Genomic DNA, 23,576 nt, shown 5'->3' on the forward strand with positions numbered 1-23,576 from the left:
AAGCCCGGGACAAGCACAAAGGATCCTTAGTTATGAAGAAAGAAAAGGAAGGCCAGAGATCAAGTGCGGCATTGCAACAGCAAGTAAATTGGGCAAACCGGATGGGACTTTTGTGGCCGTAATCTGGCCACATATTCTCTGTTTCCATAATAGCAGCTTTGTTTCTTTTCTTCGCTTCCCCTTTGAAAGCTTCCAGGAGCCAGAAGCGAGTGGCCGGGTCATCCGTGCCGGAAGTGCTGCCTGCACAGCCCGTTTCTGAAGTATTAAAGTGGCCAAGCAGGTCAGATCTTGCAGAGATGAAAGTCCTTCCTTTCCTCCGCCTCCCCTTCCCTTTGTTTCCCCATCGCCCCTCCCCCTCCTCGGTTGTGTTTTACTGGGCTCCAATAAAGACCTTTATTTTTGTTTCTGCTGCTCGACCTCCCTCTCTGTCACTTTTTTTTTTTTTTCCGTTTTCAATCCCCAGCTTTCTCGCGCTCTCTCTTATTGCTCCACTGCTTTCACATTTATAGATAACTTTGCTCATTTTTCAAACGAGTGCCTGCTGTCACATCCTTCTCAAACCACCCAGGCTTCCACCCTCTTGGCCTGCACCTTTCAAGCAGAAGCAGCTTGCAAAGGACAGGGATGCGGATATAATTGATTCTTCTCACTGTACGTGGAGGCAAAGCGGGTCCTGAGTTAGACCCTAGGCAACTTCCTTAGACTAAGTGCATGAAGATACGTCCATAAATAGATCTGGGGAAGGATCGCAAGGCTGATATGGAAATGCACTTAATTGTTTTGACAGACTAGGATGTCCTGGCAGCTGCACGGGAGGGGCTGGGTTTCATGTCAGGAAAGGCTGTTAAATCCCCTGCTGTTTTGTTTTCACAGAGGACGGCTTCTTATATCCACATTTCTGGGAGCTTAAAAAGATGTGCAGACATCCAAAATTGCCTAATTAAGATATATCAAATTAGCATAATACAGTGGGAGTCTCTTTTACCGAAGATTATAACAGTGAATTCTCCGAGGTTTTGGACTCTCTTCCTCTAAATTCAGTTCTTCTAGCAGGTAGCACGAACGGCTGTTGTGCTTTCTTCCTCACACCGGCCGCAACAGGGAACTGGGTGGAAATTGCTGGTATGCAACGTGAAGCAGAACCCGCACATTTTCAGCGATGCTGAAAATTCTGGTCTCTGTCAAGATCAGCAGATTTAAAAAAGTAATAATAATAAATTGCTGAAAACTTCCAAAATAGCTTAGAAAGCTCCTAAGAGAATGCAAGCATCGGTTGCACCCTTCAGTGTGCCATTTATGGTAGCTTAAATAACCACACACAGATGCTTGTCTTCTGTTATCCTAACATACCTCATACTCTTAAGATCCTTTTATTTATTGGATTTATATTCTGCCTTTCAGCACTTCAAAGCAGATTACATTATGGTACTCTAGGTATTTCTCTATTCCCAAAGGGGATGTTTACCATACCACAATATTTTATGTCGGGAGGGGAAAAATACACTGACAATGGAAAACCAATATGGGGGACATTCCCTTAGTATTTTTCCTCTACATGGTAATATAGTGCGGCGGCTTCCCTGCAATATTTTTTCCGGTGGAAAATTTCCATGAGAAAAAATACTGTGGGAAAAGGGAAAAATATAATGTTTATTTAAAAACTCTTCTATACCGTCGTTAAGTTGGATAACCATCACAACGGTTTACAGAAAGGCACGATAAAGAAAATTATAAAGGTATAGATTACAAATTAAACATGTGCCATCATAGTACGGTAACATATTTTAATACGATAAACTATCTGTTTAAGTTAAGCCTATATGTTGGTTAGGAAACTGTTAAGCGGTTAGGAAACTGTTAAGCGGTTCAAATCTAACATTAATATGCAATTGTAGGTTTAAAACATGGTTGCCCCTTCACCTGAGGCCACCATCTTCTTATAGGGTCACGTCGGCCCGAAATAACCCTCTTCCTAATGTGTCCTGAGGGTCTGGCTAGACCCCTCCCATCCCTCTGCAACCTGTAGATGCAGCCCAATAGGGGGGAAAAAGTGAAAATACAGAATTATGGATGATCCCTCCTCCCCTTCCCAAACTCCTCCCCTCTCCAAAATATCCCCCCCCCCCCCATCGATACCATCCATCCCCCACCCAATAAAAGCCCAAACTCCCAGATCCCTTACTTGCCCTATCCCAGCCCTTCTTGGTCATATCTGGTGGTCTAAAGGGAGTCTCTGGTAGCCCAGTGGGGCCTGGAGCAACCCCTAGGCTCCAGGCAAACCACCATTTTTTTTAAATGGTGCCAACTGTCTTTTGCCCCATCACATGTCTGGGCAAAGGCCTGCAGGTGCCCTTGGCTGGCCCAGAGCCTACGGGGTGCTCCAGGCTCCAGTAGATTACCAAGGAGCCAAAAGGCTACCAGGGACACCCCCTAGACCACCAAATATAACTGAGGGGGGGGGGGCTAGGTAGGTAATGGGTCTGAGGGGGATGGCTGATATTGATGGGTGGGGGTTTTGGAAGGGGGAGTTGACCTGTGGAAAGGAGAGGGTTTGGAAAGGGGGGTGGGGCATCACTACATGATAGGCAATTCTATTTTTTTTACTTTTTTCCCCTGCTGGTCCGCCTCTACAGGCAGCGGGGTTCTAGCCAGACCTCCGGGGAGGGATGGGTGGGGGGGGTTCTTTGATGCACTGGGATTATTTTGGGCCAGCATAGGCCTTTAAATTTCAGCATAGAGGCATCAGGATGCCTCCCGAGAAAAATTAGCCAAAGCTCCTGAGTTGTAGCTAACCTTTCGGAAAATTGCATTATTTTAGGAAAGCTGCATTATTTTATTTGCATGAAATTAGATATGAATGGGCTGTTTTGCATGCATTTGCAAAAATGTGGGCTTTAGAAAAATATTGCACATATTATGCAATAAATAGTGTTTTCCGCACGTTAAACATTTATTGCAGCTTAGTAAATATACCCCTAAGTTTGTACCTGAGGCAATGGAGGGTGAAATGATTTGCCCAGGGTCAGAAGGTGTGGCTGTGGGATTCCTGTCTCCCCTGATTCATAGCCTGCTGCTCTAACCAATACCATTAGACTATTCCTCCACTCCAAGCCTCAGGTTGGTAACACTGAATTAATTATGAAAAGGATAAAGCTGAGTTCCGTCTCTAGCATGTATGTGGAGGGAGGGGACAAGACGTTTTACTATTCTGCTATCAGTCAAAAAGGATCTGCATGGGGCTGGCCTGGTGATTCAGTGGCTGTGCTGTATGGTGTCATGCAAAGGGCATGAATTCAGTTCCTGGATCAGATCCTCTGTTCCCCAGTTCAGCCAGGGCTGGGGATGCTGCACAGGCAGCATTCAAAGTCCCTGTGGAAGAGGGCATCCCAGTTATTGCTCAATGGTGACACCAACTGGTCAGGCTTAGGTTGAACACATAAGAGGCTCGAGTAAGCCACAGTGTGAGGCTTCCAGCCAGAGACTGTCTGTTGTGGGGGATTTATTAAAAAAAAAAAAAAAAAAAAAGCTGGTGGGCGCATTGAAGAGAATACAGTTGAGCTGAAAGTCCAAAAGAACAGGAGGAAACTGCTGGGGCCAGGAAAAAAAAAACAATAAAATGCAAGTCTAGAATATTGTGACAACATAAAAGACCACAAAAAATCCTTGCTGGGTAGTCTGTACGGACCACTTGTTGTTGTTTTTTTCTGCCATCATTTATTATGTTACAAGAGATGAATTGCAATCACAGTGTACTCTTTCTCCCCAGCAATTTGTTGGGGAGAGTGGTAGGAGATGGAGATACATGGTGAGTGTATTTCTTCCCTGGTGAGTGCACCACCTCCACTCCAACCCACCCCGTGAAGCCTTCCCGTTCTCTTCCTCCACGCCCCCAGAAGTGAAGTCTTCTCCCCCCCTATCCCCCCTTCTCCTTTCTCTTCTCCGCTTTATGCCCTTATTCGCTTCCCCCCTCCCTCCCTCCCACTCCTGTGCAGTTTTTTTCTCCTGCCCCCACCCAATTACAGCCCCCCTGCTGCCCCACTTCTGGCCACAGCTGTGTCCCATGCTGACAGTGCCACAGTGTCCTGGCAGACTCGCAGTAAAATCACACAGTGACAGCAGAGTCGCCCTGATGCTGCTGTCCCTGGGGTGCTTGATTCTTTGGTTTGTGCATCTGCCAGTCCCCGCCTGTGATGACAGCACCGCAGGTAGATGGACAAATGGGGCAAACCAAAACATGCTAAAAAGGCTATACATGGCTTTCCCTCATGCAAGACCAAGCAAAGATTCTTTCTTAAGAGACGTTTCTAAACCAAGGCAGTGTATGGCTAGCGCAGGAATGTTTTCAGACTAGTCAGCCAAGTATACTGCTAGGTCCTTTAGCCTCCACCACGTCTGTGTCTAGGCTTTTTTCCTCCACAGTGTATCCATTGGCTCATAATGCAAACTGCTTAGACATACACCAGGAGGAATCCTCCTTTACATATCCAGATTCTAATTATAAAGAGGAATTTAAGACCATTCCCACCAGAAGGGATTAGCAAAAGTTGGACAGGGCTTACCAGTGCAGAGCCAGAAAAGGATATGAGCTCCAGGATTACTGCCATAAACAGCATAAACCGTAAACAGTATATCCTCAATGGATATTTGTTAGACATATTTGCATATATTAGGTCTAAGAGTATGTTAATTTGCATATTTTGGTTACTCTGAAAGCTGGATCTATATGAGGCCCTTGAGGACTGAATCTGGTGAGTGCTGGACTGTGGATTTGGTTGAAATATTTGATGTGGCTAACAATGTGGCTGCTTACTGTAATATTATTTATGACCAAAGTTTGACTGAGACAGTCTGATTGTCCTAGTCAGACTTTTCCAGCAAATACTCTGCTAATGTACAACCAGATTAAATACTTGTGTTATGCTCAGGTTGTGAACCCTTGGGCCGACAGGAGGATGGTATACCTTAGGAAGTGGATCCGTAGGTTCTCCCGTCGTGTGGCAAGGCAGGACAGAAGATGCGACCAGCTGACCCTCGGCACTGGAGACTGAGACAACTGTGGAGGAAGACGAAGAGTCGTGACGTCAAGAAGAGGAGCGGAGTCTTCGCCACTGGAAGTCCGCGGTCCCCCCAGGAGGAGCCCGTAGGGACCCGGACCGCTGGGACTTAGGTGGACATTTGAGAGGTCAAGGGGTCGAGAGTTTGGTGCAAGGGCTAACTAGAGCTTCACCCCTGGAAGCCCACGGTCCCCCCAGGAGGAGCCCATAGGGACCCAGGCCGCTGGGACTTAGGTGGGCCCTTGGAGACGATGGTCCAGAAGAAGTCCGAGGTGAAGTGCCAGAGGGTCGTCGCTTACCAGTCCGAGGTCTTACACCGAGGGATCGCCGCTTGCCAGTCCGAAGTCACACACCAGGAATCACCGCTAGCCAGTCTGAAGTCAGGAACCAGGAACACCAAGACAAGACAGGAACAAGGATCCAAAGTAGAAGAACTCACCAAGGCAAACAGACCTGACCACGAGGGACGTTGCCAAGTCCAGGAATGAGCAGAGGAAGCCTCCTTTTATACTTCCTCTGCTCTGGCTCATAGGGAACAGCTGAGGGTAGTTTAAAGGGATCAGGTCCATTTAAATCTGATGAGGAGGCACGGCCTCGCTCCTAAAGATGGTGGCAGCCATCTTGGATTTCCTCTGCAGGGGAAACGCTGCTGGATGCCGCGAGGGAGGAGCAGGGACGGCTCTCCCACCCGGCAACCATCATTGGGGCCCATGCCGGAGCGATGGGCACTGGATTAGGGACTTCCCCCGGAGCTCCTGCGGCAGTTCGCCATCACAGGCAAGGTAGGGGGACGCGGTCATAGCCTTCCAAGGCCGCGGAACACAACACTTGAATCAAGCCCAGTGCATGGTGTACTGCTTTAAAATCTGTGCTTTGGGAAGAGACTAAACCAGTGGTTGCCAAACCTGTCCTGGACGACCCCCACCCCCCCCCCCCCCAGCCAGAGTTTTCAGGCTATCCGCAATGAATATGTACGGAATAAAGTTGCTTGCAACAGAGACAGTGCATGCAAATCTCCCTCATGGATATTCATTGCGGATACCCTGAAAACCTCACTGGCTGGGGGTCCTCCAGGACAGGTTTGGGAACCACTGGACTAAGCTAAAAATGAGGAAAACTGAGCATTAGCAAATACAAGCTACAGATCACTGAAAATAGATATTAAAAATTTATTTTTATGTTTGCAATATATTTATTTAAAAAGCTTCTATACCACATAACCTGTCAGTATAATAAAAGTGGTTTACAGTAATTTACATACATAATTAGAGCAAAATAAAATACCAAGCAATAAAACAATTCATAGATCAATAAAAAAAAAACCATAGAAAAAAAGAAAAAAATCAAAGAACAAAAAATAAAAAGATTAAAAAAAATACTGTAGCTGAATCATAAATACAAATTTGTAGTGTACACCTAAGAGCAAACTAAATATATTAAACAGTGATATGCCAAAGTCACAAACATGCCTTCGAGAAAGGCCAACAAGACAAATGTTATTAAGACACATTAGAATGTATTTTATTTTGCACCGAAGCCTAAAATCATTTTCTGTAAATACGTTGGTTGGTAACTGCTGTTTCATTGACTGGAGTGAGAAAGGAAGAGATTTATAACATAGGCAAGGCCGTCAGAAGGAGTGGGAGAGACAGGAAACTGCCCACGGTTCCAGGCCAGGAGGGCTCCAGCATTCCTTGATAGGGGGCGGGGAACCATTGTACCAGGCCACAACTGCTGCTACTGGTGCAGAATAAATTATAAACTTTGGGACAGCTGCTAACCTGCAGCCGTTGTCATGGCGGGGAACCCTCTCCACACTGTGGCCAGCTGAAATTTCAAAGAGAGACCCTACCTCCACCCCGACTGCCCAGAGTACCGGTTAGTGCATTACCAAACCTGGAGATACTGTAGGTATATTTGGGACTCTAGGTCTGCATTTGTTGACCGAACAGACACTGACAGACCGATGCAATATATTGCGCTCAGCCTAGCTCTCAGCTTGACGCGTGGTTGGACGCGCGTTTTGGACGCACTAGAATAACTCCTGAAGCACTAATGAGATTAGCTCATCTAAAACATGTGTAAATACCATGTAGATGAGGCTATTAGCAAGTACCGAAATAAATACCTCCTGAACCATTATAAAAACAAAATTTAATAGATAACGACCTGAAACAAAAATGACACGAAAAATAATCTGTTGCTTATCCCTAGGATAAACACCGTGGAATCTATCTACCCCCCGGGATCCTGCCAGGTACTTGTGACTTGGATTGGCCACTGTTGGAAACAGGTTGCTGGGCTTGATGGACCTTTGGCCTGACCCAGTATGGCAAATTCTTATGTTCTTATGTTCTTACCTCCAATGCAAAAAATCACTCTGCACCCAACGCACACGTTTTAATCTGTAAAAATTAACGCCAGCCCCAGAGCTGGCATTAAGTGTTAATGCGCCCCAAGCCTCAACATATAGTCAGAAATACTGCTTTAATGTGTTTTCTCTGACTTAATATCATTCTGATACTAAGTAGGAGGAACCACAGAAAGCAGTATCATGAGAAAAAAAAAGTCTTGACGGTGGTCAGGTTAGGGAAATGGATGCTCAATTTACCAGTGTCATCCTGTAGCATCAAAACTTCCATCAAATGCTGTTATTGCGTAAAGGTTAACTCTGGTCACTAGGTGACAAAAAAGTGTATTCTAGATGAGGGCGCAGAGCTCTGTCTTTACTGTGCTGGCAGCAGACCTCTCATTCTGGGGCCAATGCAATAAAAGCGCTCGCAAGATCCAATCCTTAGACATCACAGAAAGGACTCTTCTGATCAAGCCTGCTATCTGTGAGTATCTTTGGGAAGAAGAAGAGGAATCTCTAGCATTCCATTATGGTTTGAAGAGATAGAAGCCTTGTTTGGGAACCCCAAGAAAATCCTGTGTTTTTGTATTCCTGTTTCTTGTGGAATTTAATGGACTTTTTTCCTTGGTTTGGACTTTTGTCCATCCGTTGCTGTGTACATTTTGAAACACAACGTTTGGTATAAAGTTTGCTTTATTTTTGAAAGCGATCCTCTTTAGAGTCTTACAGGTTAAGCCTGCCTCCATCACAGAACCTGTGTCCCCAGCCCTGCAATGAGTGGATCAGTGCTCATCATGGCTTAGAAATGTGACCCCCGCCCCTACTGGAAGATGAGAGGAAAGGGGTTTTCAGTAGTGTCTTAAAAACAGAACTTTCAAACTAGGAACAGGCAGGCCTCCAGATCCAAAACGGTTAATTTTCCAATATATTTGCATTCAATGGTTCTACTATATATTATGACTGGATTGATTTGTCTGTTTGGATTATTTTGAAAGTCAGACCTGTTAATGACTCTGAGGGACCAGAGGTGATTGTATCTATGTTAAAAAAAAAATCGTATTAAATGGAAAGAATATTATCATATTAAAAGTGTATTTATTTCTTCTGACTTGAGGAGACACTGCAGTTATCAGGGTATTTTGAGATCAAAATGCTCTAAGAAGAGGAAAGTGTTTTTAAATATTTATATTATGTGTGTTGAGAATTTGATAGACATAATTTTATTGATGCAAACTGTAAGAACACTAAATGTAACATAATGTGCAGAATACTGTACTTTACATCTAAACTCTGATTGGCTGCACCTCTTCATGACATCACATAGCTTTACGATAATTTGCATTGAAATGTTTTGTTTCCTAAAGTCAAACACTTTTGATGGATAAAAGCAAAACTTTGGTATCCTAGGTATACACAAATTAGTTTCTTTTTTAATATATTTACATCCACCCTGAGTTATGTTTCTAAAATCTCCACTTATGGTTTCTGTATGGATTGTGATCTTTTGTTGAAAGTGTATTATATGATTTATTTTTTTTTTCTGTTTTGTTCAAGGTTTCCCTCACACTGTGCTGGTTAAGACTGGCTTAGAGGTCTCCACTTCATAAGAAAATGGGAGCAGATGATAGGACCTTGGTCCTGAGGAACATGTTCATTGGCGTCAACTTGTTACTGCTGTGGTCAGTTCTCATACCCTTACAATGTCAAGTTGAAGTGTCAACTGAGCCAGTGAAGGTGCAGATGGAGGATGGAGAGGGCAACTTTGATAACTACAGTATACCCATCAAAGGCCAGCTGACAGTATTTAACCAGGTGTACAATATTAATGTGCCTCTAGATAGCATCTGCTCAACAGAAGTCGAGACTCCATCTGTCCAAGTGACTAGCAGCGAGCAGGAGAAGGTGACGGAGTACTCGGAGCAGACATCTGACAGTAAGAGTCGGGTCATTTTCACCCACCGAATAAACATTCCTAAGCAGGCTTGCATGTGCTCTGTACTACCCCACACCATCCAGGAGATGTTGACCAGAATTGAGATGCTGGAGAGGGAGTTGTCAGTGCTACGGAATCAATGCGACACCAACTGCTGCCAAGAAAGCACAGCAACAGGTAGCAACTCTCAGATTTCATGGGGTATGGAGGAAGCAGTTTGAGGAAGAAATTACATTTGGAAATATCTAATTCTAAAGTCTTCAGTTCTATATATAGTACTTGAACATTATAGTTTATAAAGGTCGTGGAAGTGCACTTTACTGATTCTAGGTAAAGGGTAAGAGAGTTACCCAACTGTGGTTTAAGTTCATGTTCAGTACATACTACTACTACTACTACTACTACTACTTATTCTATAAATCAAAAATGTTACAACTTTGTAGATTATTTAGGCATCTAGCCATGATGAGCTATGATGTAATGACAGCATATGATGTTGTAATATTTTACAACACCTTAGGGATAAAGGCATAAAGCAAAATAGAGGCACTCTGTTACTGAAGATAGCTTTATTGTCCATCAGCTTCCCAGCCCTACTATGATGACATCCTCTGTAACTTCAGCTGTATGCTACTTATTAGGAATGTGTACAGAAAAAATGTTCATTTTAGTTTGTTCAGTCATTTTCAGATCATTTTTGTATTCTTTTTTTTTCTGAGGAGTGGGGGGAGAGCCTTTATTTGTTTTTTGGTTTTCATTTGTCTTCTGAACATAGCTCACACTGTTTATGAACTGAATGAACCCAAAAATTTGGGGAATTTGGGGGGGCATTGGCCATTTGTATCTGTTTTCAAAAATCCAAAACAAATCCACCTAATTCTTTTTGGATTCCTTATAAACAAATGTGCATCCCTACTACATATAGTTGCCTTCTATCCATCACACAAATACAAAAGCTATATTGACTTTTGACTAGTTTGTTAATGTTTTCAGGTCGCTTGGATTATATCCCTCATTGCAGTGGGCATGGCAATTTCAGCTTGGAGACCTGTGGCTGCATCTGTAGTGAAGGCTGGGGTGGAAAGAACTGCTCAGAACCCCACTGCCCCATGGCCTGCTCTGGTCGGGGTATCTGCATGGAGGGTGAGTGTGTATGTGACGCAGATTACAGTGGGGACGACTGCTCAGAGATCCGTTGTCTCACAGACTGCACTTCCCATGGCCTTTGCATGGATGGGGAGTGTGTCTGCGAAGAGGCCTACACAGGAGAAGACTGCAGCGACCTGCGGTGTCCCAACGACTGCTCAGGAAAGGGACGGTGTGCCAATGGCACGTGTGTCTGCTTGGAAGGCTATGTAGGTGAAGACTGTGGACAGCTGAGGTGCCTGAATGCCTGCAGTGGTCGGGGAGTCTGCCAGCAAGGGGTATGTTCCTGTGAGGAAGGATACATGGACCAGGATTGCTCAGCAGGTAGGAAGATAGAGACAGGGGATGGGAGATGGAAAATGAGTATAATTGTTCTTTCCAGTCATAAAAGCAGTAAAGGTAAGGTGATATCTGTTGTACAGGTTAATATGTGTAGCGCCTCTTCCAGTGGTCACATGGGGTGCCGGGGCTTAATCCTCTCTCCGTCCCGCATCCTGGAGGGTTGGGTTCTTTTCAACAGTAGTAAGAAATACTCCTCCAAGGCCCAAAGTTTGAGAGGGATTCTCTTTTTCTCTCCTGGGGAGGTCTCTCTTCACTGTAGGCGGGAGGGATATGCCTGCCAATAAGATACTCCGGACACTCAAGTTGCTATCCAAATACAATTTTACTGCAGCAGTTCCTCAAAAGCAAGTTGTGGCACCATACACACCAGTTCTTGGCACAACAGTTTATCACATTTTTCCAGATTTCCCTATCTGTGCAAGCGTCCCTCGACGCATGGACCAGGGAAAGACTCACCCTCCAAGGCCTGGAAAAGTAAGCCTTCTCAGATGGACAGGGGGTGCGGGCAGAAATCCCCTTCTAAAATACTGGCAGACAAATCAGGCTCTCAAACAATGCATGACTCCTACTCGGATCTTCTCCCCAGGGTGAAGAATCTGGTTGGGTGTCTCCGAAGTTATTTAAAATGTTTTATTCACGGTTCTCTTTCTCCAGATGACATACAGGATCTTTCAAATGACAGGTTCAAGCAACAGTGAACAATCAGCTCTTTCAATTTTCCCCACTCTAGGGCAAGAAGGGCCACAGCAAAATTCTTCATCCCAGATCCCTAAAAACTAAGGGCCAGATTTTCAAAGGGGTACGCGCGTAAGATACGTGCGTACCCCCCGAAAACCTGGCCCAAACTCCCCCTACGCGCGCCGAGCCTATGTTGAGTAGGCTTGGCGGCGCGCACAAGACCCGGGACACGCCTAAGTCCCGGGCTTTCCTGGGGGGGGCGTTCCGGGGGAGGGCGTGTCGGGGGGGCATGTCGCGGTCGGCGTGTCATCGGAGGCATGGCTGCGGCCCCTGGACCAGACCCTGACGCGCCAGCAGCCGGCCCAATGCGCGCAAGTTACGCCTGCTTCAAGCAGGTGTAACTTGTACAACAAAGGTGGGGGGGGGGGTTAGATAGGGCCGGGGGGTGGGTTAGGTAGGGGAAGGGAGGGGAAGGTGGGGGGAGGCCGAAGGAAAGTTCCCTCCGAGGCTGCTCCGATTTCGGAGCGGCCTCGGAGGGAACGGAGGCAGGCTGCGCGGCTCGGGGCGCGCAGGCTGCCAATTTTGGGCAGCCTTGCACGCGCCAACCCCGGATTTTAATGGATACGCGCGTATCTATTGAAATCCCACGTACTCTTGTTCACGCCTGGTGCGCGAATAAAAGTAAGCGTGTGCACAAATTTATAAAATCTACCCCAAAGTCCTTAGACAAATATGCAAAAACTGGCACTCTCCTGCAGCAGGTCACCACCGGCTACCACCCATGGGTTGTGAAGTAGAGCAGACAGAGTCTTCTCTCTCCTAACTGTCTCAGAAAGGGACTTCCCCATAATCCCTTCCCAGGCCAAGAATCAGAGGTCTCGCAAAAAAATCACAAAATGCATCAAAAATCCTGGGAACACAACACTTTACTCCTTGTTGAATGTAATTTTTGCCTTTGCCTTATTCACCTCTATTGTTTAATTACTTTAGTTGGCGCTTCAGTTATACCCTTGTTAAATGTAAACCGATCCGATATGGTTATTACTATGAAGGTCGGTATAAAAAAGTGTTAAATAAATAAATAAACACTGGAGACAACCCAACCAGACAGGTTGTGTAACTGGAAGGGGTTAAGCCTCCCATCTCTCCTGGATTACAGAGGTGGGAAGTTTAACCCCTTGGAGTAGGCCAAAACTGCAAATAAAAAAAACTCCTCTTTCCTCACTGCTCCAAACCAAATCTGCATTACCACACAGATCTATCATGCAACCTGCTTTTACACAAGGGGGAGGGGTGGCTGACCATTCCAACAGCCTCAGTAGAGGTGCTGTTCTGAAAATGGTGCGCCCCTCCCTCCACTGTCAAAATCCTACTAGCTCAAAGCTTTGGAACTGGAGACATTTTAATGGTGATCCCAAAAGCTCACCATATATGTTTTGTATAAAATCCTTTTCATTATGCAACTGCAGGAAAAAGCTCAGTAAAGTACATTTTCATAAAGTGTGGTACATAATGGCCTGTTGCTGGCTCTTCCATTCTTTTAATGGGATACTGGGATCGTTTTGCAACTACAGACTAACACATAGCTTCCGTTCTGGAAATTTTAATGAGACACAGTACATCTGCTGTAGTGATACTACTGCAACTTGCTTCATATCCCTACAAATTACAGCTTTACCTCTGGATTCTTGGTTTGAAGGTTAATTTGGCTCACAAGTGAAATAAGTTTTGTTTGTTCTCAGCCTACATAGGCCCAGTTTAGCAAGGGCCATACTTTTTGTGGCCTCCAAATAGGCATTCAATCCAAGTATGTAGGATGAGTGTATGAGAGGCATAAAAAAGCAAATAAGCTCTCTGGTCTCATTCCTCCGAGCAGGTGAGACAGAAGAGGTATGCATTAAAGGATCAAATATCATTTGTAAAGAGGAGGTAATATCGACACCGCTGTTTCATGCAGATCCCACTAAGCTTCTTTTGGAGGTTTGCTGTAGGCCTAAAAGTTTGTACAATTGAGGTACCTTTGAGTATCGCTGTCATGTTTCAAAATTTTTAAAAATGTAGAGAGGCTTTAGTATAGGCTGCTATCATTGTATGGGAAAATCACCAGGGAAAAGCTCCTACAATACACAGGACACTTACTATGAGTCACAAATAAGCTGGACAACTAGGAATACCCCAAAAGCAGGACATGCACTTCAAAAAGGAGGACAAAATGCAGGATGAAAATGTGCATTGAATTAGCATATATAATTAGCATTAATGAGAGACATATGCAAATACATTTATATAGATGCAACTCTATAAGTTCTTACTATCATTTCAATATAAATATAACCCCTTCCCTCCCAGTGCCCAGCAAGGGCATCCCCAGGCTGACATTGTTTGGATCGGGGGTATAACTAGTGCTCTCTGGCAACATGCCAAGGTTTGTAAACTTAAAACAAAATATGAGGGTGGGTGTTATGCTTGGCTGGCTATGGGTCAGCACCGCAACCAGGCTCACTCACCCCTGGACACCACCAGCCTGGAATGGGGTTTCATCTGCCCAACGTCCTCACCCACCAGAGCAGAATTCTTCTTCACGGGGAAGTAGGATGACCTGCTAAGGCCATGTATATACTACTGGGGCCTCAATGCCATCACACAAAAGAAGTGCTACCCACTACCCCTTGTCACAGAGCTATTCAAATGCCTAGTGGGGACATAGATCTTCACGAAGTCAGATCACAGAGGAACCTATAACCTTATATGCACCCGGGAGGGCGAGTGGAATACAGCCTTCAACACTCAGAATGGCCACAATGAGTATTCTGGCCTTTGTAATGCCCCTGCCATCTTTCAACATATGGTAAACAAGATCCTCCAGGACCTCCTGTATACCTACGAACCGGTATACCTGGACAACATCCTTACTGTCTCACATTCCCTTGCCCAACACTGAGAACACGTAAAACAGATGTTGCAAAAACTCTGTGAACATCACTTGTACGAAAAGCTCGAAAAGTGTATATTCGAGCAAGAGGAGCTGCCATTCCTAGGTTATATTGTCTCCCAATACGGATAACATATGGACCCATAGAAGGTCAAGGCCATTCAGGATTGGCTGCACCCCATGGGACTTAAAGCTTTGTAACACTTCCTCAGCTTTGCGAATTACTACCACCAGTTTGTGCACGGGGACTCCTTTTTGGAAGCTCCCCTTACCGCTCTTACCAAAAAGGACACTGACATCAAACACTGGACATACAAAACCTTTCAGGCCTTTGACAGCCTCAGAAAGGAATTTCTTTGAGACTCTTAGTCTTGTCTCCACCATCCAGATCCATTAAAACCTTCTTCAAGGAGGTAGATGCTTCTGCTCTTGGGGTAGGGGCTCTCCTTTCTCAACGCAATGATCAAGGGTCTCTAATGCTGTGCTTTTTCTTTTCCAAGAAATTCACTAAGGCAGAAAAGAATTATACAATTGGCAACAGAGAACTCCTGGCCGTGAAATTAGTGCTGGAGGAAAAACCCTGTCTCCCCCAACCCCTACTGCAGCTTGAGGTGGCCCCAATGGTTTAAAAGAATTAAAAAAAAAAAAGTTGTAGTGCAGGCCCCACCCCCTTTTGATCAAATTTCCCTCCCATCCTAGCCCTCCCCTGACCCCTTGCTTGCTGTACCTGAAGATTCCTGGTGAGGCTGGAGCGTACCCTAGGCTCCGGGCCTGCGCTGTCATTATCTATTGAACGGCAGCCGGCCTGCTTTATACTTTTGCCCAAGGGGCATGAAGGAGGAGAAACCTGCGCCATAACTTTTTTCTATTGCTCTTTTATTTTTAGACCACTGGGGGCTACCTTCAAAGGGTAGGGGAAGGGGTTCACTTGAGACCCCCCCCCCCCAATCTCTCTTCAGAACTGGGAAGGGGGGCACTCACATTTGGGGCCACTTGGGGTTCTTTAACAAGATGGCAGCCCCAGGCTATGGAACCACCTCTGCACCTGCAAGGAGGGCCACCTAAGCCACAAATAACCGTGCGATTCACAAAGTCGCTGTCCATGAGGCCATGGAGAGTGAAGTGGCTTACCCAAGATCACAAGGTGTAATCTGTGGGATTTAAACTCCGACTTCCCTGTTGCTCTCCACCTGCTGCTCTAACCACTGGGCTACGAAATCCTGGCTTGCCAGGAGCACTCACCAGTGCATCACATTGTGTTTCCATTAGAGCAAACTCTTTAAGAGACTATCCGCTGTGTTTTCCTGGCAAACTCTCTGCTCCCGGGCCTGATCAGTGCCTGGCAATGGCGGCAGGGAATAACGGAGCAGAGCACCCATTGGGGGGGGGGGGGGCGATGTCACCAAGCAGCTTATCTCCGCGGTGGCACGCTGCCAGGCGGAAATCAGGACGACAATAGCAAGAGCGACCACAGCCACATACTCAAGCATCCCCCCAGCCTGAAAAGCAGCTGCCGCAACGGGAACGTGTGAACACAGAGCAGGACGCAAAGCAAGCTTCCCCCCACTCTCAGCAGGCAGGAAGGGAGGAGTGTTTATGCTAATTCAGTTGTAATTATGCTTTCTTTTCTCTCCAGAGCTCTTAGCGAGTATAGCGGGAAAGGAAAATTATTGTTTAGCTGCAGGATGATATATTATTTACTTTTGAGCATGCTAATTTCTTTTAGCTTGTTTCACACTGAACAGGTTCATAAAGTGAAGCTGCCGCTGTTCTCCGCGGAACGTGAAAAGGATTAGTTTGTGACTGTGCAGGCATTGTGCATGCATTGTAACTTAAACCGTTAATAGAAAAGACCACTCAAGGGCTGAACATTTATACAGTCTGCATAGGAAATAAGAATCTGATTCTTGTTTCGTATACAGACAGACCTCATGCAACTTAACCCAGCATGGTCAACGTATAGGGGAAGAGCTCTGTCTCTGAAAGAAGGCATTTGGCTCGCGGGTGCTTTAAAATGTGGGTGAGGGACTGAAACTGAGTTGCAGAGCCAAAAATAACGGATACATAAACAAATGGGCTGGCAGCTCCTTTAATCTACCTACCTCTCAAGCCTCTCGCTTTCATAATTCAGTATTTACAGTGTCAATTATTTACATTAATGGAATGCAGGACAGCAGCAGATAAATCTGAAGAGCAGCTGAGAAGGCAAGGCAAAGTCGGGAAGGGCAGAACAGAAATACTGCAAGATTTTGTTGGTCTGTAAAACTGGCTTCTGCATTTGTTTGTGCAAGTATTGCGCCATTCAGTGAAGCCGTCCGAAAACTAAGATATTCAAAACACTGTGGGCTATATTTTCAGGGTGCCACATCCAGGTGCATTTCTATCCATGTAGGTCTACAGTCAAACAATAAGAGATTTTTGGAAATTCACCTGTTAGTCCATGAAACTTATTCACTAGCCACCAGGTAACAAGTCAACTCGGGGTAATGTATTGTAAAAGAAGGAACGGCAGAATGAGTATTGCAGAAACAAACATAAAACATCATTTCAGTTTTGTTCACATGAATGAATGTGTTTTGTAAATCTTAGAAGTTGTAAGGTACTTGAATTGGCACATCTAGACTTGCAGGGCAAATCAGAATATTCTCAACATGACAACAAAGAGGATGAGAACTGTGCTTCTCTTTTATGTGGCCTTTAGTTAATACCTGTGATTGTCCTGAACTAGGGATTAAAAGGCTCTTGCAGTGTTTCTCATCATTGTTCCCTGGGTTAGACACATTACCACAAGACAAATCTCAAAATGCCATATTCAAATGTTCACTGTGTTGTATCCTTAAAATTTAGGTATTACTGCCACTTGATTCTGGGCTGTTTTAAAAAAAATTCTGACTCTGTGACTTATGTAAATCAAGCACTCATATGGGTTGCATTTTCACCTGTTAGTTGCCCCACCTAAAGACTTGCGAATGGTTGGCGTCAGTGATCGGTCAGTGGATTTGGAATGGGACGGATCCATGGCGGTGACAGAATATGTGATTGCCTACCAGCCAATGATCCCAGGGATCCTCCAGCTCCAGCAGCGTGTGCCCGGGGATTGGAGTGCTGCTACCATCAAGGAGCTGGAACCAGGCCTCACTTACAACATCAGTGTTTATTCAGTTATCAACAACATCATCAGCATCCCAGTCAGTGCTAAGGTGACCACCCGTAAGTCTCACCTTCCATTCCTTTTAACAAATCTACTGCATGCATGGCAGCAATTATTTTTAATATTTTTTGTTAGTCACTTGAAGTTGGAAAGCAACTCATGAAAAAAACAACTGAATAGTCAGTCTTAAGGTTGCCAACAGAGATAGCCCGCCTATGTGGCATAGGGAAGTATGCACACCTTCAGATTTATTGCTAGTACACAAGTCGTTGACTTGTCCAACAGCCTAATCATTTATGATCATGCACAGTCTTTCTTCCTACCTTCCTGTCCCAAAAAGGTTAATAAGAAAGATGCACCTTGTCATCACTCATCTAGTTTTTGACAGGGCAGTGCAGTTCATGATTCCATTAGTAGATAGGAGAACTCTAGTTTTTATGTTTTGACATTAGTGCTGTTCTGTCCAATCTGACTTATTGTTTGGTAGAAAAAAAAAAAAACAATGCTTCCACTGGCCTTCCAGCCAAGTACCCTCACATAAAGCCCATGTCTTTACTGATCCCGGTCCTCTAACAGAGTGCCATACCCATTTAAGATTAGAAGAGAATAGCAAGCCTTAGAGAGTCAACAAGGCAGGAGAGCAGATTAGAGGAAAGAAGTGCTATAATACTGCTGTTTTTCAGATCTTTCAGCTCCCTTGGGACTGCAGTTTAAAGCCGTCACAGAGACCACAGTGGAAGTGCAGTGGGATCCTTTCTCCTTTTTCTTTGATGGCTGGGAAATCAGCTTCGTTCCCAAGGTAGGGATATGCCCCGCCCCCTCAATCACCAGCACTAATCAAAATTTCACACTTAGATAACTGTTGAAAAGTATAGAATTATGTTTTGAGAGATTAGATACAGGATAAAAATATATCATTTTCTCAGAACATCATTTGACTGCCATCATCGTTGCGATGTCTGATAGTTGTTCTTTCACATGAATTTCCAGTGCGCATATGGTAATAGGATCAACCGTGAAGCAGGCCAAAGAACTAGTAATTAAATATAGTTTCTAAAATAATTTCAATATCAAACACAAAAAGAGAAATTCAATAAAATGTTTGTGGCCATATATATATGGAGAGAAAAAGATAAATGTATAGATATAAACTTAAAATTTGCTTTATTTTGCTTTTATTTTATTTTGTAAAATTTGATTCCTTCAGGAAGTGTGTCTCTAGGCACAGGTCACCAAAAACACTGTTTCCTTCTATAGCCTTGTATTACAGCTGAATAAGCTGGTGCACCGTGCCACTGGAAACCAATGAGCAGCAGAGTGGGGTTATATGGTGGGGAATTTAATGGTAGGGAAAACTATTTTGGTATCATTGTTCAAAACTCTATCCACATATTGATGCAATGTCAGGTCACAGGAAATAAGGAACTAATTACACTAATATGAATACAAGAAATTGCATTAGGATTCAAACTACTTATTTATAAATTTAGAAGAGTCCAATGAAGCTATTGATTGGAACATCCTATTGGTAGAAAGAAGAGAGAGAGATGCTGGATTCAAAGGGCTCTCCTCAGGCAAATGATAACATAACTCACAATCGGGCCGATACAGTAAAAACGCAGGAGAGCGGGTGAATGCTAGCGCGTCCCTAGCGCCTCTTTTTTGACAGAAGCGGTGGCTGTCAGCGGGTTTGACAGCCAACGCTCAATTTTGCCGGCGTCGGTTCTCAAACCTGCTGACTGCCATGGGCTCGGAAACCAGACGCCGGCAAAATTGAGCATTCGGTTTTCGACCCGACAGCGGCGGGCCCATTTTAAATTTTTTTTTTTTAAATTTTTTACTTTTTTAAACTTTCGGGACCTCCAACTTAATATCACCATGATATTAAGTCAGAGGGTGCACAGAAAAGCAGTTTTTACTGCTTTTCTGTGCACTTTCCCAGTGCCCGGAGAAATTAGCGCCTACCTTTGGGTAGGCGCTAATTTCTGAAAGCAAAATGTGCGACTTGGCTGCACATTTTGCTTTCTGAATCGCGCAGGAATACCTAATAGGGCCATCAACATGCATTTGCATGTTGCGGGCGCTATTAGGTTCGGGGGATTGGACGCGCGTTTTGGACACGCTAGCTTTACCCCTTATTCAGTAAGGGGTAATAGCGCGTCCAAATCGCGCGTCCAAACACCCCGCCCCCGAACCTAATAGCGCCCGCAACATGCGTTTTGGATGCGCTATTACCCCTTACTGAATAAGGGGTAAAGCTAGCACGTCCAAAACGCGCGCCCAAATGCCAGCTAACAGTGCGCTCTGTCGGAGCACACTGTACTGTATCGGCCCGAATATTGGATCTGGGATTGCAATTGGTAAATACCATTCCTAACATCCAGGTCAGTGGTCCAATGATTATCAGACTGAGTGGTTTAACATAAGAGCAAAGGCAGACATGGGGTACAGTGTATCTTGATTTCCAGAAAGCATTTGACAAAGTCACTTATGAATGGAAATTAGAAAGTCATGGGATAGGGGGCAGTGTCCTATTGTGGATTGGGAACTGGTTAGAAGAGAGAAAACAGAGAGAAGGATTAAATGGTACATTTTCTCAGTGGAGAAAGGTGAATAGTGGGGTGCCCCAGGGATTTGTTTTGGGTCCACTGCTTTGTAACATATTTATAAATGACATGGAAATGGGAACAATGAGTGAGGTGATCAAATTTGTCAATGACACAAACTTATTCAAAGTTGTTAAATCACAAGAGGATTGTGAGAAATTGCAAAAGGACCTTGCAAAACTCAGAGTCTGAACAAGTGCACTTAGGGAAGAGCAACCCAAATTATAGCCACACAATGCAAGGTTCCACATTAGGAGTCACCATTCAGGAAAAATATCTAGGCGTCATCATTGATAATATGTTGAAATCTTCTGCTCAGTGTGCACCATCAGCCAAGAAAGCAAATAGAATGCTAGGAATTATTAGGAAAGGAATGGAGAATAAAACAGAGAATATCATAATGCCTCGCCACATGCTGCAACCTTCATCTTGAATATGGTGTACATCTCAAAAAAGATTTAGCAGTATTAGAAAAGGTATAGAGAAGGGAGACCAAAATGATAAGAGGTTAGAACTCTTCAGCTTGGAAAAGAGATGGATGAGGGGAGATGATAGTAGTAGTAGTAGTAAATAATGAGTGAACGAGTAAACATGATTTGGTTGTTTACTCTTTCAAAAAGTACAAAGACTAGGGGACAAACAATGAATTTACTAAGTTGTACATTTAAAACTAATAAGAGAAAATATTTTTTTACTCAACACATAGTTAAGCTCTGGAATTTGTTGCCAGAGGATGTGGTGAAAGCTGTTAGGGAAGCTGTGTTTAGAAAAGGTTTGGACAAGTTCCTGGAGGAAAAGTCCATAAACCATTATTAAGGTGGCATTGTCGATCTACCCTTTGGGGTCCTGCCAGGTACTTGGATCTGGATTGGCCACTGTTGGAAACAGGATATTGGGCTTGATGGACCTTTGCTCTGACCCACTATAGCAAATCTTATGTTCTAACTAAACACGCAGCTACTTCTGATCCAGAGGAGATGTCAAGAAACCACAGCAGAATATTCCATCCCAGGGCAGGTTTAGATGAGCTGAGAGAGAGAGCATGCCTGAGTAGATTCAAGCTGACTAAAGCTCTCAACTCCTAGATATGTGAGAAGCTGTGTGGATGCCTGACCTCTCGTACAGCCCGCTCTTACAGCTTGTCAGCTGACATGAACGTGATGACAGCTATCAGCTCCTTCCAGTAGGTGGCAGATTTCTTAAAAGTGCCCCATGACATGACAAGTAGTGGACACAGAAGGCATCTTTTCTTACTCACCCTACATTTCCACCGGTTTAATCAGCATTTTGGTATGATGCTGTAATACATGTCTAAAAATCAGGCATATATTTTCAACTGATCTGGTGAAGGAAGCATAGCTTTCGAAAACTAGTTATAAGTTTATTAAACTAGACCCATAAAGATATCATCTGCATTTTTGCTGGCTTTCTTTTCTATGTGCCTAAATGGATTAGTACTGCAGTGTTATTTAAGTCCAAGAATAACATTTGTATTTAGACTAGCATGTCTCCATTTTAATCACATTTGCCTTAAACACTAATTAATAGGAATTTTAGTAATTTTTTACTTAATGTTAAATGAAAAATTATAAATGCTACATGCTTTACATAATATCCTAATACTGTTTAGAGACATGCCAGCAGAGCCCAACTTTAAAATGAGAGCCAGTTTCTTGCAGTGTGATGTCGATAGGACTACGTGCAGCTGTTTCTGGATGAAACATACTTTGATTTTTCATTTTTCACAGCTGCTGATTGGATTGCGATTACTGTGGCACACAAATCTCTGAGATAAAATCATTTTAAGAAAACATTTTTCACATACATATCCAGTTTTAGATTGTGTAGCTCTAAGATGTAATATGTCATATTTGATTTCTTTTTCCATTGATGTGGAATAAAAAGGATTAATTACGTGTGTGCTGCTAGAATAATACCTGAAACAGGACTGGTGGTCTTTGTTCAACAGTAAAACTAGGGCTTCAAATCGGAGAATAACTTGTGGATGGAAAGCAAAAAAAAAAAAGCAAATTTAAAAAGCCAGCCACACTATCCTCTCTCTAACTATCTGTGATTACGCCAGCAATCTCTTGCCAGTTTTCATGTTTTATTTTTTATCTTTCCAGAACAATGAAGGAGGGGCTATTGCTCAGCTCCCAAGCAGTGTCACTTCCTTCAACCAGACGGGGCTGAAGCCAGGGGAGGAGTACACGGTGACAGTCGTGGCTCTGAAGGACCAGGCAAGGAGCCCGCCCATCTCCGCCAGCGTCTCCACTGGTGAGTGAGCCTGTTCTGCTCAGCTTTCTGGCTAGGACTTACCGGGGGGGGGGGGGGGGGGGGGGGGGGAAGGAGGAGGAATATAGAAAGGAGTTTGGGCCTTATGCAAAACCTTTCATCAGGGTTAACAAATTGCCCTATGTAGAATAGTGGTTAGAAAAGTTTTGTAAGCAGAGTTAAGCAATGGCACCAGGACACTGGGGACAGGCTGACCTGCCTCAGTTTTGTCCTGCTGGACCCTATGGACTTGCAATGCTGCTTTTCTCAGAGAAACTGAAACTACAAGTGAATCCAGAGATGCGAAAGTAGGCAGGACCAGGACGGACTGGCTCCGCCTCCTCCTGATGATTTCTGTAACCTTTTATCGTTTGAGGTTTCTTTGAATATTCTGGTGCTTATAGAGGACAATTTTCAAAGGGAGTTAGCTGGATAAAAATTGTCCCCATCGCAGCAAATAAAAGTATGCGTGAACTTTCACAATGCTTGTGCTTTTAGCTAGATTAAAGAGAGGCGTTTTCCTTGTTGCGTGGTTATGACGGGGGAGGAAGTAGCGAGTGTAAAATATAATTTTCAAACCTACACACAGTGAGGTTGATATTCAGCTGCAAGGGGTACAGCTAAGCTACCCAGATAAATTTATCAGGATAACTTAAATGGGATATACAGCAGCACTACTGCATAACTTCAAGTTATTTGGATGTCAGCCCTGTCCCTGATTTATCTGGCTAAGTTTTGGTTTGATTATTGCCTAAGGAAAAAGTGCCCACGGAAATTTGGGACCGCTTTTTCTGTAGGTTCTATTTTCGGACTAATCACTACATGTAGTTTTGAAAATGCAAAATGATGAGCGGTGTTTCCTTCCCCAACCTACCCCATTTTGTGAACACCTCTAAACTTATGGATAAAATTACTTGTATTGTTAAACATGTGGAATTTTAGTCACAATGAGAAAGGACGATATCCAAAGGCCCATTTCCATGGTTAAAATGCTGTTTTACCTATAGAAATGACTTCAAATATTGCCCTCCCCATAGGTCTTGGGGTTGTTTATTGATATATTTGAGATTTATTTCTTGTCCTTTAAATATGTATATAAACCTAGTA

At 44.1% G+C, this 23,576-nt stretch overlaps 1 protein-coding gene across 1 annotated transcript in view; it reads left to right on the forward strand.

Annotated features, from left to right (window-relative positions):
• Positions 1 to 8,967: 8,967 nt before the first annotated feature.
• The window catches only part of TNR (tenascin R), a 132,594-nt gene continuing 117,985 nt past the window's right edge, over positions 8,968 to 23,576 (forward strand). The window contains exons 1-5 of the mRNA XM_029618838.1: positions 8,968 to 9,517; positions 10,334 to 10,810; positions 17,385 to 17,648; positions 18,273 to 18,388; positions 22,322 to 22,472. Of these exons, the coding sequence (XP_029474698.1) occupies positions 9,019 to 9,517; positions 10,334 to 10,810; positions 17,385 to 17,648; positions 18,273 to 18,388; positions 22,322 to 22,472 (1,507 nt within the window). The 5' untranslated portion in view covers positions 8,968 to 9,018. The remainder of the gene's footprint in view (positions 9,518 to 10,333; positions 10,811 to 17,384; positions 17,649 to 18,272; positions 18,389 to 22,321; positions 22,473 to 23,576) is intronic.

Source organism: Rhinatrema bivittatum, chromosome 10, assembly GCF_901001135.1.
Source record: "Rhinatrema bivittatum chromosome 10, aRhiBiv1.1, whole genome shotgun sequence".
NCBI lineage: Eukaryota > Metazoa > Chordata > Amphibia > Gymnophiona > Rhinatrematidae > Rhinatrema > Rhinatrema bivittatum.